This window comes from Vipera berus (assembly GCF_964194415.1).
Source record: "Vipera berus genome assembly, chromosome: 5".
In the NCBI taxonomy this organism is placed as follows: Eukaryota; Metazoa; Chordata; class Lepidosauria; order Squamata; family Viperidae; genus Vipera; species Vipera berus.
Genome location: NC_138207.1, coordinates 13,842,313 through 13,859,951, shown reverse-complemented (window position 1 = coordinate 13,859,951; position 17,639 = coordinate 13,842,313). Strand labels below are relative to the sequence as shown.

The 17,639-nt window shown below is 38.1% G+C and overlaps 1 protein-coding gene across 7 annotated transcripts in view; it reads left to right on the top strand.

The window, feature by feature from the left end:
- NAALADL2 (N-acetylated alpha-linked acidic dipeptidase like 2) overlaps window positions 1–17,639 on the top strand; it is a 649,741-nt gene that overhangs the window by 605,927 nt on the left and 26,175 nt on the right. For all 7 annotated transcript variants that reach the window (XM_081328125.1, XM_081328124.1, XM_081328126.1 and 4 more), the window contains one exon: window positions 4,552–4,750. In XM_081328125.1, the coding sequence (XP_081184251.1) occupies window positions 4,552–4,750 (199 nt within the window). The remainder of the gene's footprint in view (window positions 1–4,551; window positions 4,751–17,639) is intronic.

Here is a 17,639-nt window from a genome sequence, read left to right as displayed (position 1 = left end):
ATGGTATCTTTTTATATATCTTCATTTTCAGAAAAATAACACTGAATTGAGTTTAACTTTTGTTAGTAAATGAATGTTGTGGTTCAATAATAATTAAGATTTGTTTTTGGATACCCTAGCCATTTTTTTTAAAAAAAAACCTAGTATAGTTTATATCTCTGAAATTTTCCGGTGGTTCCAACCATGCCTAGCCCAACCCCATTGAGTTGACTAATCTTAATTAAATCAAGCTCAGGTCTATTCTAATTTCTTAACCATGTCTCTATCCTTCTGTAATCAAAGATCTGCACCCAAAGCATGGTGGTCATTGAAACATCCAGTTTACTTGTGTTTTCCTTTCAAGTCATCAAACACAAGTTTTCCTTATTCAAGGCAGTCAGACGTACAATTTTAATAGTTTTAATAATCTCATGAGTGTAGTAGGTTTTGCTTTGCCCTACTGTAATTGAAAGGAGAAAGTTTGAATTATACTTTAAATTGTCACGGGGGGGGGGTGGTAAAATAAAATACTTTCTAATATCAGCCTAAACAACTTTCAGCAACACTTTGAAGGGAGAAAAAAAATGAGGGGAATTTGCAAACAATATTTCACTAAAAAGAAAGCCATTTTCATTATCCTACAATTTCAGTTCCCAGGCTGTGTCTCTCTAAGAGGATTGATAATCTCATTTGGTTTACCGTATATTCAATTGTTAAATGAATATAATCAAAGGTACTAGGAAAAAACATGGTGTTGATTTCTGAATTATATGGCAAATATTTCATTGCAATTGCTGCATGTAACTAGATTTTAGACAGCTTTTCTTACTTTGCTGGGTGGATATTTATTCTAGAGATTTGGAATGAATGCAGTAACATTTCTCTTATAATGGGCAACAATGGATTTTTTAACACTTGTAAAATATGTTTTCTGCCCTCAAGCATCTGCGTAGTGAAGGTGGTTTGTTTTTTAGAATATAACTATGGTCACCGTATCATAAGTGAAATATTTTCCACCTGCATTATCTAAACCAGACTGATTGATTATGTGCCATCAGGTCCGTGTTAAATCATAGCAACAACATGAACTGCCCAAACCAGGCCCTTCAATTCAAGTCATAATATACCCATTACTACTGTGATCCACATCCACATTGCTGCTTGTTATCCTATTCTTTTCTTTCATTCTACCTTTCCAATAAAATGGACTTCTTGTTATGCACCTTAGCATAATGTACACAAAATGTGATAATTTGAGCCCAGTCATTTGTATCTTGAGTGACAACTCTGGATTGACTTGTTCTATTTATTTGATTTCTTGGCTATCCATGGTATTTTCCAGAGTTAAAAAGCATCTTAGAGTATCATATAGCTTCCATAGAGAGTCATAGGGAATATCATTGCTTGCCAAATTAATGCTCATTTGAATAAACTACATATCTTCATTGCTACCCTACCAGTTGCTAATTTGTGGCATACTTCTTGAATCCCTTCACCAGTGATAGTAACTTCAGTATCTCCATAGACAATTCTAAGGTTGGTTGCTATGCTTGTCAATAGTTTTAACTTCTTTATATCTAATTTTAGTCCCATTTTTATTGTGCTCATTAACTTCCTTATTAGGAGTTTGCAGATAAGTTGCATTCCCAGATATAGTGGTATCATAGTACATATTATTAACATTTCTTCCTCCAGTTTTAAATCCCTGCTTCTTGGAGTCAAGTGTCTATTAGTATATGTTTTATAGTTTGTATAAATAGATAGAAAGGATGTACAGTTGGGGTCTAGGGTTACTACAAACAGTGAGATGAGGGATATGTAAATTTAACAACAACAACAACAGTAATAGTAATAAAAATAAATATAGCTTTAGCTTACTTCTATACTAAACAAGAGCTAGTCTGTTTCAATGTATTCCCTCTGAACAATGGTTTTCTGCACAGTGCATAGATTTTTCATTAAGACAAAACTGCTCTGGGATTCTAATTTTTCCCTGAGCTTTTTGTGCACCTTTACATGTTCAACAAAATCAAGGCCTTTCTGCAATCAATGCAGCACAATATTGACTTCATTTTTGTATTCTCTGGTTTTCTCAATTATCTACCATGCATCAGCAATAATGTATACTGTTCCTTGGCCCTTTCCAACTTTTAAAACCAGCTTAAACATCGGACATCTCAAGTTCCAGGAATTCTAACCTACTGGAATCTGTTTTGCATGATGCATAGTTAATATGTGGATTAATGACATCATACAATAGTTTGCACTCTCTCTGAGGTCATTACTTATTTATTAACATCCAATTCATGATTGGAGCATATTTTTTGGAGATATTTTTTCAAAGACTTCCCTTCTATTGTCAATGTCTTTACAGATGTTGCAATATTGCTTCTTTTCTCTTATAACACATCTTAGAGATGCTTTATTGTATTTTTTTCCCCTGAGGCCTTTGCTTTAGTTTCCCTTCTCTTTTTGGCAATTTCCACCATCTGTGCTGACAGCAGTTTCAGTTTACTGTTTCTTAGTTTTTGACTCCTTTCATATTCATCAAGAACTTACACCATTTCATTCCATAGTTGTTTTGTTTCCCTATCAATGAGGTTCGGGAATTCAAAGCAGTTCTTGATGTTCTTCTCAAAAATGGTGGATACATGCTCAAGATCATATGGGGGATACTGATTAATTTTGTTCTTCTGCTTTAGCTTGAAGTGGGAATTTAGCATAAACAGCTTATTATTTAATACATTAATATCTACCAATTCAATGTCTATCTGTTTGGGGAAATGCCAAAATACTTCAACTTTGATAAATATTTTTACACAAAAGAGATTGATTTTTCACTCAACATTAAAGTATGTTCCACAAATGTCTGTCTTCAAGTCCTTGCATGTAGAAAGCAAGTCCTATTGAAATCAGATCCCAAGTCAATGGAGTTGTCTTCTAAGTCAGAGGTGCAAAAAGTCTAGGCTGAGGCCCAACATCCCTTCTGTGATTCCCAAAATCCCCCAGTTAGATGGAGCCATATTATTTAACCTCCAATTCCTCAAAAAAATAATAATCAGAAAATGTTGGGATTCAGTAGTGAAGGTACTCAAATAGGCTCAGAAGACCTGAATTCTAATCCCAACTGTGGAATCTCACTGGATGACTTTGATTCAGTTGCTCTCTTTCTCAGTCCAGCCAACCTCACAGGATTCCTATTGTGGCAATAGACTAGATCAAGGGTAGGCAACCTCGGCTCTTTTATGACTCAGCATAGCTGACTCAGGAATTTTGGGAGTTGAAGTCCATGAGCCGAGCTTGCCTACCCCTGGACTAGATAGACAAAAACAGGGGGGGGAATAGAGGAATTGCTTCCAAATTTGGAGGAAAAAAAATCTGTCCTATTACATCTATCTAGATCACTTTATCCAAGATTGGACAACTGTATCCTGACTGATTGTTATTGGTTTTACAATATGGAAGACAAATGAAAGCCAGAAATTATAAATGTAAGATCAATGACTTGGTTATAATAAGAACGAAGCTCCATACAAAATACTTTTGTTCATTACATACATATTATTTCTTTCTTTCCTTTTCTCCAACATCTAAAATTATGTTCATGAGAAATGGATAGAAACAATATTAGAAGAATGGTTATAGCTGAAGAAAGTCATACAAAATATTTTGATTTAGGAGAACCACATATAAAAAGGCAAAAATCAGGGAAATTGAGTACAAAATATATTCAAATTTAATGTTCACAAAATTGTACATAACACAGTGCAGACACAAAAAGAATATTATTACACATTTTAGGTTGCACATTTAAAAAAAAAACAGATTGACATTTCCTCAACTCATGATAATTCAATTTATATCCTAATAAAGAGAGAGAGAGAGAGAGAGAGAGAGAAGGGGGTAGTGGGAGAGAGAGAGAGTGACAGAGAGACAGAGTGTGTGTGTGTGTGTGTGTGTGTGTGTGAGAGAGAGAGAGAGAGAGAGAGATGCTCTCTCACACACATAGTGTATAAGAGTGTGGATATATTTAAGCTGCACTACTCTTTCCAAATATCTACATATCAAACCTTATTTATCACATTTCAATGTGTTGTTATTTTCCAAGCAGATTATTATAACATGATTTAAAAGAGACTTTCAATAAACTTAGCTATAGCTACTGGAGTCATGGCCCATAGTCCAGTCAAGAGAGAGATTGGCACCTCCCTTTAATACTCAGATGGGAGTCCTCCAAAGAATGCCTAGATCAGCATGCTGGTTGGGGAATTCTGGGAGTTGAATTCCTCACCTCTTCCACCTATCAAGGCTGAGAAACATTGATAATAGGCTTAGACTAATTTGGAATCGGTATCGCAGATACACTTTATCTGCAATAAAGCAACATATGCTCCAAATGCCAACTGTGTACAACTGGACAACTTTTTTGTGTACTACTGGGAATGTAGACAACCTCCCAGACTAACAGTCACTCACTGCTGAGTTGTGTAAAACTATCACAATGAAATGAATCAGTGGCCTAGTAGGTCAATAAAGCTAAAGCTGTTTTACATCATATTCCTTTCTTAACAGATGACCCTCATAATGTTGGCAATTTGCTGAAGGTGGCCTATGCTTTGCGGGAGAGTGCAGAACTGTTTCAATCAGATGAGATGCGGCCAGCCAACGACCCAAAGGAAAGAGCTCCTGCCCGTATCAGGATGTTGAATGACATACTGCAGAGTCTTGAGAAAAACTTCTTAGTTTCAAGCGTTCCACCAGGGTTTTACAGGTAAAAGCAGAACTTCACATCCTTATGTCAACTAGTACTGTATGGTCATTTTACTTGCCTTCCTACAGCTGTCTTGCTATGCATCTGGTATATCAGTCAACAAGATACTACTGAATGAAATGCGACCCACAACAAAGAAATCCATATTATTTTAACGTCATTTGCATGTGATTTTGTAACAGTTCAATGCAACATCATCCTTATTGAGATGTATTGCTACCAAAGAAAATCAGTGGAAGATTATTTTGGTCTTTTTTGTGGGGGACAGCAAACTGCCTACTAGGTTGTAGCCATTAAACATTTATTATTATTATTATATATGCAACAATGTGAAATCACAGCTATCAGTTCATAAGCATCAAGTTCTTCCCAAAAAAATAGGATGTTGTAATGTATCAGTGAACTATATGTGCAAATCTAAGCAATGTAGACTTTTGCTATTGACAGATGGAGATTTCGTCAAAGGGCAGATTTTCTAAGGACTGTCCAAGATTTTTTGGGTATGGCACCCAGTGTGTTCACGCGGTGGCTCAGTAGGTTAGGACGCTGAGCTTGTCAATCAGAAGGTCGGCAGTTTGGCGGGTCTACTACTAATAGACTACTGCAACGCTCTCTACATGGGGCTGCCCTTGAGGACCACTCGGAGGCTTCAGCTGGTGCAGAATGTGGCCGCGCGAGTTGTGATGGGGGTTTCCCGATACTCCCATGTAACACCTCTACTCCGTGAGCTGCATTGGCTCCCGGTTGCCCTCCAGGTGAGATTCAAGGTGCTGGTGATGACCTATAAAGCCCTAAATGGCTTGGGTCCGGGATATCTGAGGGAACACCTGCTGCCGGCATCAAGCTCCCTTCGTCCAGTGCGCTCCCACAGGGAGGGTCTTCTTAGGGTGCCACCGGTAAGAGATTGCCGGCGGACGACACCCAGGGATAGGGCCTTCTCAGTGGGTGCGCCTGCCCTTTGGAACCAGCTGCCAGTGGAGTTGAGGACTGCCCCCGACCTCCGTTCATTCCGACGGGACCTGAAGACCTGGCTCTTCGAGCTCTCTGGCCCAGGCTGAGAATTCTAATTTTAGCTTTAATCTTAATTTTAACTGGGGTTTTACTTATGCAGGGACGAATATAATTTTTTTTAATCTGTTTTTAACTTTTATATCTTTGTTTTTTTAATTCACCCTGTAAACCGCCCTGAGTCCTTCGGGAAAGGGCGGTATATAAATGTAATAAAATAAATAAATAAAAATAAATCCCGAGTGCCGTAGCAGAGTGAGCGCCTGTTACTCATCCCAGCTTCTGCCAACCTAGCAGTTTGAAAGCACGTAAAAATGCAAGTAGAAAAATAGGGACCACTACGGTGGGAAGGTAACAGTGTTCCGTGCGCCTTTGGCATCTAGTCATGCTGGCCACATGACCACGGAGACGTCCTCAGACAAGCACTGGCTCTTTGGCTTTGAAACGGAGATGAGCACCGGCCCCTAGAGTTGGAAACGACTAGCACGCATGTGCAGGGGTACCTTTACCTTTACCTTTACCAGTGTGTTGATAACTGCTGGGGCCACCACAGCTGGTTTATGCCATAATATTTCAGTTTCAATTTTCAGGTCTTGGTACTTTGTGATCTTCTTCAATTTCTTGTTTTTGTATTGATACATCTATTATCCACATTTTATTCTTTTCAATCACAGTTATATCTGATATTATGAGATGAGATTTTATCAGTTTGTATTATTTTAACCTCATTCGCAACTACTTTTTCAACCAAACATTCCCATCATATTTTTTTTCATTTCTAGGACTTTACAATTTTTGTAGATGTTCCAAGAAATCCAATATGTCATTGTTTATTATTTTATTTTGTTTTTTTTAATCATTTTTTATTATTAATGGCAGCTCATATGATAGAAAGGTTTTGGAAGCACTATGAAAGCTGATGGTAGTGCATTAGATTTAAAGAGGGGAAAATGTTTCAGAGACCAAAGAGTTGCTTGTGTGTTATCTGTCCCCAACCTTTTAAAGCAGCTGCATCTTTTCCAGGATGATGTAGCTACAATGTCCAAATATATTTATTCATAGTAGAGCTCAGGGATGACCCATTCCTTTACTACAGCAAGGCCATCTACATCATTTAACCATTCAATCACCTAATATTTTCAATTATTATTCACAAGTTCAATTGTAGTGGAATTATCAACTAAAAGACAACAGTTAAAGCTGCTGTGAGGGAGGAAGTGGCATAGGCTGGACTTTTAAAGACCTTGTCTGCCAGTTTATATGGAAATGTAGTCAATCTGGTGAGATTCTTGTAAACAGGTTATCAAAAATAAAGAAATGGCTTATTCTAACACTCAGTATCTTAGAGCTTTAGAAGCCCCATATCAACAGCAAAAAACATCTGGCAGCTTCTGTTAAGAACTCTGGGGGGAAAGGTCTATAATATCCTGACATTAATACATGTGGATATTCATAAAAGTTGGAACAATGCATTAAACAACAGACTTTATTCTATTTCTCTTCTTAAGGTGGAAACATACAAACAGTACTCCCACACTGGAGACCTTGTTTTGCACTGCATTCATTCTGGAGCAGAGATTTATGAGTGAGTTATAAACCTCTGAAATAGTGGTTTATAATGGAAATGCTGGCAGACCTTTAACTACAGCAGCAAAAAAAAATACAAAGCTTCATTGGTAAACAGAAATTTAGGATGTGGTTTGCAGCCTTGACCTTCAGGCTCCAACTGTGCTTAGATCATTAAGATTCCATAAATAGTGTAATTTACTGCCTTGTGAAGATAGAATATATTTTCATAATAAAGCACATATTCTTCAAGTGGTGTGGAACCGGTACAATGATTGTCTTCTATTTAGTCACTGAGGCTTACATTATTCAGTTTAGTCATTGTACTTGACAAAAGTACAGGGATTGCTCACAGATGCTATTAGCCATCAACATCTTCTAGCATTGTGGATTCCAGAGTTTTGAATCTTGCAAGAAGAAGAAGAAGAAGAAGAAGAAGAAGAAGAAGAAGAAGAAGAAGAAGAAGAAGAAGAAGAAGAAGAAGAAGAAGAAGAAGAAGAAGAAGAAGAAGAAGAAGAAGAAGAAGAAGAAGAAGAAGAAGAAGAAGAAGAAGAAGAAGAAGAAGAAGAAGAAGAAGAGGAGGAGGAGGAGGAGGAGGAGGAGGAGGAGGAGGAGGAGGAGGAGGAGGAGGAGGAGGAAAGGCTGATTTAGCACTAATATTAAATTTGCTATCATTTGCTATTATTTGCTATTTAGCACTGATATTAAATTAGTGTTTTTCAGTTCTGGCCAGAAGATATAATTTTATATTTCACTGGCTGATTTACTTTATCTATTACCCAAGCAACGTGGCCATCATTGGTGGCGCAGTGGTTAGAATGCAGTACTGCAAGCTACTTCTGCTGACTGCTGGCTGCCAGCAGTTCGGCAATTCAATTCTCACAGTCTTATGGTTGACTCAGCCTTCCATCCTTCCGAGGTTGGTAAAATGAGAACCCAGTTTGTTGGGGGCAATATGCTGACATTTGTAAACCACTCAGAGAGGGCTATAAAAAGCACTGTGAAGCGGTATATAAGTCTAAGTGCTATTGCTATTGCTAATAGCTTACATATGAGCAATGTTCATATTGTCCCAATCAACTTTTCAACATCTGGGATGGTACAATGGACACAATTTTTGATGTGCCAATTAAGCAACCAATATTATTGTTTCTAATAGACTGCCAAATATTATGTGGTGTATCTATACAAACATAGGATGAGATGATCTGTGAAAGAACCATCCTCTTTCCTTCCAACTCTATTATTTTATTCTGTTCTGTTCTGTTTTTCTCTGTTCTGTTCTGTTCTGTTCTACCTAGTTACGATTTATGGGTAACTAATGCAATCACTGATATATGGGGAGGTTATGAATTCTGGCAATTGACACTCAATTCAACAAGATGTATGGAGAGGAAAAGTGAGAGTGAGAGGTCTAATTTACACATATATACATGTCTGTAGACTACCTCCTTTCAGATATCTGGTAACAGCTTATATTGTTTTATTTTTCTTCAGTTCTTCACTTCAGCTGCCTCTGAATAAGGGGTTCCTATTGTGGCAGTAGAACTGCCTATTATTTTCTCCTTGAATTACCATAAATAGGTAATTTATTTCTCATATTTATATCCTACTGTCCATTAGATTTCATGGGGGCAGGTGTAATTTATTCTGGTTTTTTTATAAAGTTAAATATTTGCATGGCATTTTTAAGTATTTAAGTAAAACTGTTAGGAGCATAAGGGAAAAATAAAAGAATAATGCAACGTAGTCTTCAGCAAAGGCAAAGGAACAAACAGACAGCAATTCAGATATAAAATGGGAGGGGACCTGTCACCATTAATACCAAAGGAAAAGAAAAAAAAGGTTTTAGACCACTGGGGAAATTCCCCAAAAGAAGGATTAAAGTGAGCCTCTCTTGGCAGAACATTTTTCTGTTGGTTAAAGGCTTGTTAGAGTAGAGTGTGACTTAAATTCAAGTATTATTTGCTAACTTTAAGGGGACGAACAGCTAAACGGTGATGTTTTCCAGGTTTCTTTTTTTCATTATCAATCTAGCCTAAAAAAAAATATTGGCATTTACGGGTTGTCTAGTTGTCTATCATCCAAACACGAGACTAGGGTTGCTTATCATTTGGAGAACAGACAAGATCCTCTAAGTAATCCGACCTAGCTGGGTTCAGTTTGTGACCTATAAACAGATGTTGACATGATACAGAGGACAGCATCACCAGAAGGACATAAGGTATGAATAAGAATATTCATAGGGTTATGACTAGAAGTTTTTAAGAAGACACTGGGCAGCCACTTGTCTGAAATGATATAGGGTTTCCTGCCTGAGCAGGGGGTTGGACTAGATGACCTCCAAGTTCCCGTCCAACATCATTGTTTTTTATTATTATTATTATTATTATTATTATTATTATTATTATTATTATTATTATTATTATTATTATTATTATTATTATTATTATTATTATTATTATTATACAGGGCACTAGATTGTGGATTGAAACAAAGAACTTTCACCAGTGCTATGCCAGACATTGCTTATTAAAAATGATCTTGAACTAGAACATCTTGTTCCTTTTGGTAGAAAGCTTCCAGATGCTGAGTTTTGGTTCTTGCACTGGTCTTCATTAGGAGGTAGCCAAGTGTATGAGTATTCTGTGTCTTTTTCTGGCCTTCCATACTGTGATTAAGCCCCAGAAGAAAACATCATGAAGACATTCCTGCCGTGGGTCTTTTTCAAATCAGAAAAAAAAAATCAGTAGCCCTAAGGAGCCAGGAAGGCTACAGCAGGATTAGAGAGAGATGGAATAGGAAAAACAAAACAAAACAACAACAACCCAGCAACAGCATCCTCTGTTTTCTCGCAACACTAAAGAAATACCATAAATGACATTTGAAACAAAATGGAAAAAAGATGTGGAAAATGAGATGGAAAAATAATTGCAAAATTATTAGACAAAATTAAGCACAGTCCTTTCAGTATGGTCAATTTTTTTCGCCATCGATAAATGGGATTCCAATACAGTTTAATCTCATATACATATCAATCAAGATACAACTCCCTCTACCATACCAAGCTAATTCACTGTATGTTTTCACACAATCCATTGTACCATAAACCAACCCAAGAGTTTGGATTCTCACAGTATACCTAGCTATATAAAGTCAGACCAAGATGGTCGGCAGTTTGGTGGGTCGAATCCCAAGTGCCGCGTAACAGAGTGAGCGCCTGTTACTTGTCCCAGCTTCTGCCCACCTAGCAGTTCGAAAGCACGTAAAAATGCAAGTAGAAAAATAGGGACCACTCCGGTGGGAAGGTAACAGCGTTCCGTGCGCCTTTGGCATCTAGTCATGCTGGCCACATGACCACGGAGACGTCCTCGGACAAGCGCTGGCTCTTCGGCTTTGAAACGGAGATGAGCACCGGCCCCTAGAGTCGGAAACGACTAGCACGTGTGTGCGGGGGAACCTTTACCTTTACCTTTAGCTTAGTATAGATCTGCTATGCCTGTCATTGACTTGGTTAAGAGGATTGTCTGAACCCAACCATTTCTTGTTTTGAATTTGCATGCCTTAGTTTGTGGTTCCATAAACTGTCTTTTTCAATTTCTCCAATGAACACCAGTTACCGCTGAGCAAAACTATGACTAAAGCCTGAAATTCAAATTCAAATGCTACACAAGGCATTATTCTTAGCAACAAACCAAGAAGTGATAACCATTACTGTATGTATTATTACAGCTCTTTATACTTCATCATGTCTTCAGTATATATATTCAATAGCTCCAGAGTGTAAAATTACAACATTAATATCACATTTTTCATGAAATTCAGCACATTGTATTCTGTGACTACAACAATACTTGAAAAAGCTATTAGTATGAAATGGAATGGTGAAGGACATCTTGTTTAAAATATTACTGGCTGTTCTCAAAAGTGTGATTTGAGCTATAGCAAAATTATGAAGTGCAAACAGTAAACATCATTCTCTTGTCTGCAGCCAAGCAACTGAAGTTCTGCTCATAATAATAGTCTACACATCGTAACTGAGAGAAAGTTTGCACCAGCAGCTTGTTTGTCCTTTTGTAAGCAAATAACTTGTGCAAGAAATCCTTCCATGGTTCCTGGAATAGAATCTTGCTTTAATAGCAGTCAAAGAAGAACACTGTAGGTTAAGCACCATTTTTCTCTACTTAGCTGAGCTCTCTGGACTTTGGGAGATCAACCCTGAGGTATTGATTGGGTACAGGTAGCCCTGAATGTATGACCACAATCGGGACTGGAATTTTGGTAACTAAATGAAATGGTCATCGCACAACTGGACCTGATGTTATGACCATTTTTACTGGAGTTGCAAGTGAATATGGCTTCCCGAACTGACTTGGATTATAGGTTATAAATTATGTTTATGTGACTGCAAGACACTGCAACCATCATAAAGGTGAGTTGATTGCTAAGCACTCAAATTGTGATCACACAACTGCTGGTGTGATGGTCATAACTTCAAGAACTTCAAGAACTAGTTATAAGTCACATTTGCCAAGGCCATCATAATTCTGAACTGTCATTAAATGAATGGCTATAAATTAAGGACTACTTGTATTTGGCAGATGTTTTGCCAAAGCTCCATATTCCGCATAATCCAGCTTGCTGAAGAGAAGTGTGGGGGGGTTAGGGTTAGGGTTAGGGTTCCTGGAATTGGGTATGGTGGCTGAAATTGGGTATGTCTAGTTTAATGAAGAGAAGGACTAGGGGTGACATGATAGCAATGTTCCAATATCACAGGGGTTGCCACAAAGAAGAGGGAGTCAAGCTATTCTCCAAAGCACCTGAAGGCAGGACAAGAAGCAATGGAAGGAAACTAATCAAGGAGAGAAGCAACCTTGAACTAAGAAGAAATTTTAGGTTGAACATTTAATTAACAATCAGTGGAACAACTTGACTCTAGAAATTGTGAATGCTCTAACACTGGAAGATTTTAAGAAGAGATTGGACAACCATTTGTCTGAAATGGTATAGAGTTTCCTGCATCAGCAGGGGGCTGGATTAGAAGACCTTCAAGATCCCTTCCAACTCTGTTATTGTAATCTAATACAAGATCAAAATCATCTCTGGTTTCACAAAATCACAATGAGTAGTTCTCATTTAACCATGATATCGCAACACATAAATAGAAGTGGCCTAACTTATCTTCTAAAGTCTTTTTCCAGAATTAAAAATTGTGGGTGAGATGACCTTGAGAATGGTTACACAAGAACCTATTACAGTGTTTGTCACAATGGTCAATGTGTGGAATGTTCAACTTACAGAATTCCCCAGCAGCACTTGACTGATTAGCTTGAAATATTTGGGTATAGGAACAAGAAACCACTCAGTGTAATTTGCAATAGTCTTGATGACTAAGTGCTACCTCTGTGAAGAACTATTAGGAAGAGGTAGAATGGAAAAAATATGTCTGAACATGGGACTCCATCCCTGACCTAACATATAATTCTGGCACTCAATATCTTCATTTTTGGATTGATCTCAGAAGTAGGACTTTCTTCTATATGTTGAAACTAAACCCATTTTCCAGCAAGTTCCCCCAGTGTTCACTGGGCTGAAATGAGTTGTCATTCCTATTTTATCTTTAGTATCCCTATAACAGATATCTCCTGTATCCTTTATTTGTCTTTTCTCTAAACAAAATATGTTGGCATTTCCTAAATGCTTTATTATCTATCCTCACACACTTTAATCCTTTCCAACTTATTAATATCATTCCTAGATTGTGTGCTTACTGATTGGAATATACTAAATGAGGAGTAAGACTCAATAATGTGTGTCTTACCCCCCCTCCCCTGCTGCTTATGTATCCATTACCAAAGGGACAATAAGCACACAGCTACATCTGGTGAACCATGTGGTATAAGTTCCTTCAATAAAATCCTGCAAAAAGATTGTCTAGGAAGTGACTTCTTTCTCCATTCAAAAGGATACCCCCAAATCCATTTGTTTGTAACAAACAAAAATATATTTCTCAAAGTTACTTGCAAAAATAGGTCATTGCATTTTCAATCAGACTTTGCATAAGATAAATTACTTTTTAAAACCTATTTGAGGCAAGTATCTGTAATAAGGAATGGCATCTGAGTATTTTATGTTAAAGATTTGTACCATTGGGAATTTATCCTAAAACTATGCATAGTGGAAGTTTCTTAGAAAAGCAACATATGCTGAAAGCGGCAGATAGAAATAGGTATAGATTTTTTAATGGATTGTATTTTTTTAAGCAAGACATTCATTAAATTAGTATGGAACACTAATCAAATTATGTTGAATATACTGTACATACCTATGTGGAACATCTGCATTGATAAGCAAATAGTTTTTTCATTTTTTTCCCTAGATATTTTTCCCCATGTATTTCTGCTAATATGAATTGTAAAAATCTTGTTACTGGTATAAAATAGCAATTGTGCAAAACTAAATATAGGCATCCAGATGAAACACTCTCACACAGATATATAGCAAAGAGGCTGATTCAGTAATGAATTCTATATACTATTAATGAGTATTCGTTTGGTGCCATCAAGCACTTGTGAGTTCGTTCATCTAGCAATAAAATCATCTAGAGCAGCTTTTGCATAGGCATACTATGTATAGGGCGTTTCCCTTCTCTACTAGTTACTTTCCCAAAAAGGGTTAGTTTGATCTGATTTGTCTGCATTTAATCCACACTGGCTCCTAGTAATTGTGGCATGTTTCTCCAGGAACTCACAAATATGCTGTTAAATAATAGGCTTGAGGACCTTTCTCAGAATAGATATCAAGCTAACAGATTTATAGTTACCTTAGTCTTTGTTCCCTCTTTGAAGATGGAAATATCATTTGGTCTCTTCCCGCTTTCTAGGGCATCATCACTGGTCCAGGAGTTATCAAAGATGACTATGAATGATTCTGTGACCACCTCTGCTAATTCTTAGAGTATCCTAACAATCCACCTGGCCTTGGAGAGCTGAATTTATTTAACTTGGCTAAGTTATATGTTATTCCTTCTCTATCCATCCTAAGCTTCAGTTTCCTCCTGCACTATAGCATTATGTTGACCAGTAGAGCTCTACTAACGTCATATTTCATCTGGGACAGGGGTTTCAAACTGGTGACCCACAGGCCAAATGGGTCACATGCAGGCCATGCCCACCCCGGCTCCTCAAAGGCAAAAATATCACGGTACGTCACAATACATCACATGACACGATCAAGTTTAACACCGGAGATCTGGGAGATTAAAATAGTGGCATCTGTCCTGTGAAACAGCTTCCATAAAGGACTCCAAACCCAGGCTGGGAGAGAACTTTGGGGAGATGTTAAATTTAGGATCTAGCCTAGCTAATTGGTGCCAGGAATAGGTAATTTATTGTGCTTGATTGTGTTTAGCTCTGCTTTCCTCTTACAGCACTTGGGATAATTTGCAGCAGAGTAGTAGGTTTCTAGGGACGCGGTGGCTCAGTGGGTTAGGACGCTGAGCTTGTCGATCAGAAGATCGGCAGTTTGGTGGGTCAAATCCCAAGTGCCGCGTAAAAGAGTGAGCGCCTATTACTCGTCCCAGCTTCTGCCAACCTAGCAGTTCGAAAGCACGTAAAAATGCAAGTAGAAAAATAGGGACCACTACGGTGGGAAGGTAACAGCGTTCCGTGCGCCTTTGGCGTCTAGTCATGCCAGCCACATGACCACGGAGACGTCCTCGGACAAACGCTGGCTCTTCGGCTTTGAAACGGAGATGAGCACCAGCCCCAAGAGTTGGAAACAACTAGCATGCATGTGCGGGGGAACCTTTACCTTTTTAGTAGGTTTCTACTGTATTATCAGGTCACCCACTTTCTTCTTGTAATGGCTTGTGCTCTGTTTGACTTTCCTTTTGTTTCTAACATTCATTAAAGCCCACTCTTCTAAAACCCAGTATTAAGACCTGACTCTTCTCAGTACCTCATCGCCTGGCTGTTATAAGTTCAAGGATAACATGATTGCTTTCCCCCAGGTTCTGGTCACTTTCATTTCTTCAGTGATTTTACTCTATTTGCGAAGATCATATCCAGGTAGCAGAACCCTTGTTCTTTCTTCTACCTTAGGACTAAGTCATTATTACTCTTCTTTCTTTCTTTTTTCTTACCCAAGCATTTTCAACAGGATGTCCATGTTCTGATTGATGAAATCTCTCTCTCTCTCTCTCTCTCTCTCTCTCTCTCTCTCTCTCTCTCTCTCTCTCTCTCTCTCTCTCTCTCTCTCTCTCTCTCTCTCTTTCTCTCTCTCTCTTTCTGTGTTTGTATGTATGCATGTTCATATGTAAAATAACCCTTTCTTGCCATAGCATTCTGCTATCTGGTTAAATAGTTATTAGAGTTGAGTTTGACTGAAACTATCCATGTAGTTCATTGGCCAATAGTAAAGTTTTTTTTTTAAAGTCATCTTAGTGATACCCTCAAACTTTATGCTGGGCCTATTTCTCTGCGGTCTTCCAAAGGAGACTGCCTCATCCTCCTATTCCATCCCATCAAGTTTCAATTGTTTTTGTCACATTATACTTATCATTCTGTGAGACATGAAAAACTATTACATCATTTTCTGTACTATACATAAGTGTGGAAATTTCTTAGATTTGGAGAATAATTCCCCGGAGAACACTTTATCCAGGTGTTTTCTTTCTCCTTTTGTGTTCTGCTTACTTGGCTCCAGACCTTGGCTGCATATTCAGTTGAGAGCTTTTGTCATCCTTTATTCTGGTGTAAAATCTCCTGATAAGTCTGGCAAAGGTTCTGTATGTGCCAAACACTGACTTCCTAGTCTTCATACATGATGGCCTTCCAAACTCTGTAGCCTGAGACTATATGGCTGGCAATTATATATATACATAATATATATAATTTCTTCAATATATATTAAAGAAAGGTTGTAGGGTTTGGGGTTGGTTTAATTTCTGCTGGCAAACATTATGGAAACACTAGGGCAGGGGTCCTCCACCTTGGCAACTTTAATTTAATTTTAATTTAATTTAATAATATTTCTATACCGCCCTTCTCCCAAAGGACTCAGGGCGGTGAACAGGGCAAGAATAAAAATACAGATTACAAAAGTTAAAACAAGATTAAATAAATGCCCATATACTAAAATACATCTTTAAACCCCAATAAAATAACAATAACAAACCCCCCCAATCCCCTCAACAGGCCAGGCCAGCTTGTTCAAAAAAGTATGTTTTTAGCTCGCGGCGAAAGGAGCGAAGGTCGGGCGCCGTCCGGAGCTCAACCGGTAGCTGATTCCATAGCTCCGGGGCGCCCACACAGAAGGATCTCCCCCTGGGGGCCACCAGTCGACATTCTCTGACCGGTGGCACCCTGAGGAGGCCCTCTCTGTGGGAACGCACAGGGCGGAGGGAAGTCGATGCCGGCAGCAGGTGTTCCCTCAAGTACTCCGGACCCCTGCCATGTAGGGCTTTGAACACCATTACTAGTACCTTGAATCTCACCCGGAAGGCAACTGGTAACCAGTTAAGACTTGTGGACTTCAACTCCCAGAATTCTTCGGCCAGCAAACTTCTGGGAGTTAAAGTCCACAAGTCTTAAAGTTGCCAAGGTTGAGGACACCTGCACTAGGGAACTTCAACTTGAGAATTTAATTGTTTAAACATCATTTTGCTATTTCAGATAGATAACCCTTTCTGCCAGGATGCTGACTCTTTGAAAATTAATAGCTTAAAATATTTATAACTTCAGGTCTCCAAGTAACTCATTTGACCTGAAAGACAATATCTCACTACAAATATTTTAATTACAATAGCTAGATATAAGTGGTGATATAGAGCTGTTAAATTTAGGAACAATCAATAACCAATATCTCAGTGATAAGATCAGTAACTACAAACAAGCTTCTGTGAAAGGTAATTTGTCCACGGTGACTGATTTTTCCAGTTAAATATATCTGCAGGAAAATACAATGTGTGTTCTAGTTAGGACTGAGTCAAAACTTCGTCCTGCTTCTCTGCTATCTTCACAGGCTCCTAAATGAAGATTGTTCTGAACAATTTGAGTTGAAATGTTTGCCAGATAATCAAAATTTTGTAACTGTCATTTTTAAATTTTGTTTTAATCTGGTTTATAACTTGTTTTTACCTATAACTTTTATATTATTTTACTGTTTTATCTGCAAAGTGCCCAGAGACTGGCAGGTATGATATGCAAAATAGAAATTAGAGAGAGAGAGAGAGAGAGAGAGAGAGAGAGAGACAGAGAGAGACAGAGAGAGACAGAGAGAGACAGAGAGAGACAGAGAGACAGAGAGAGACAGA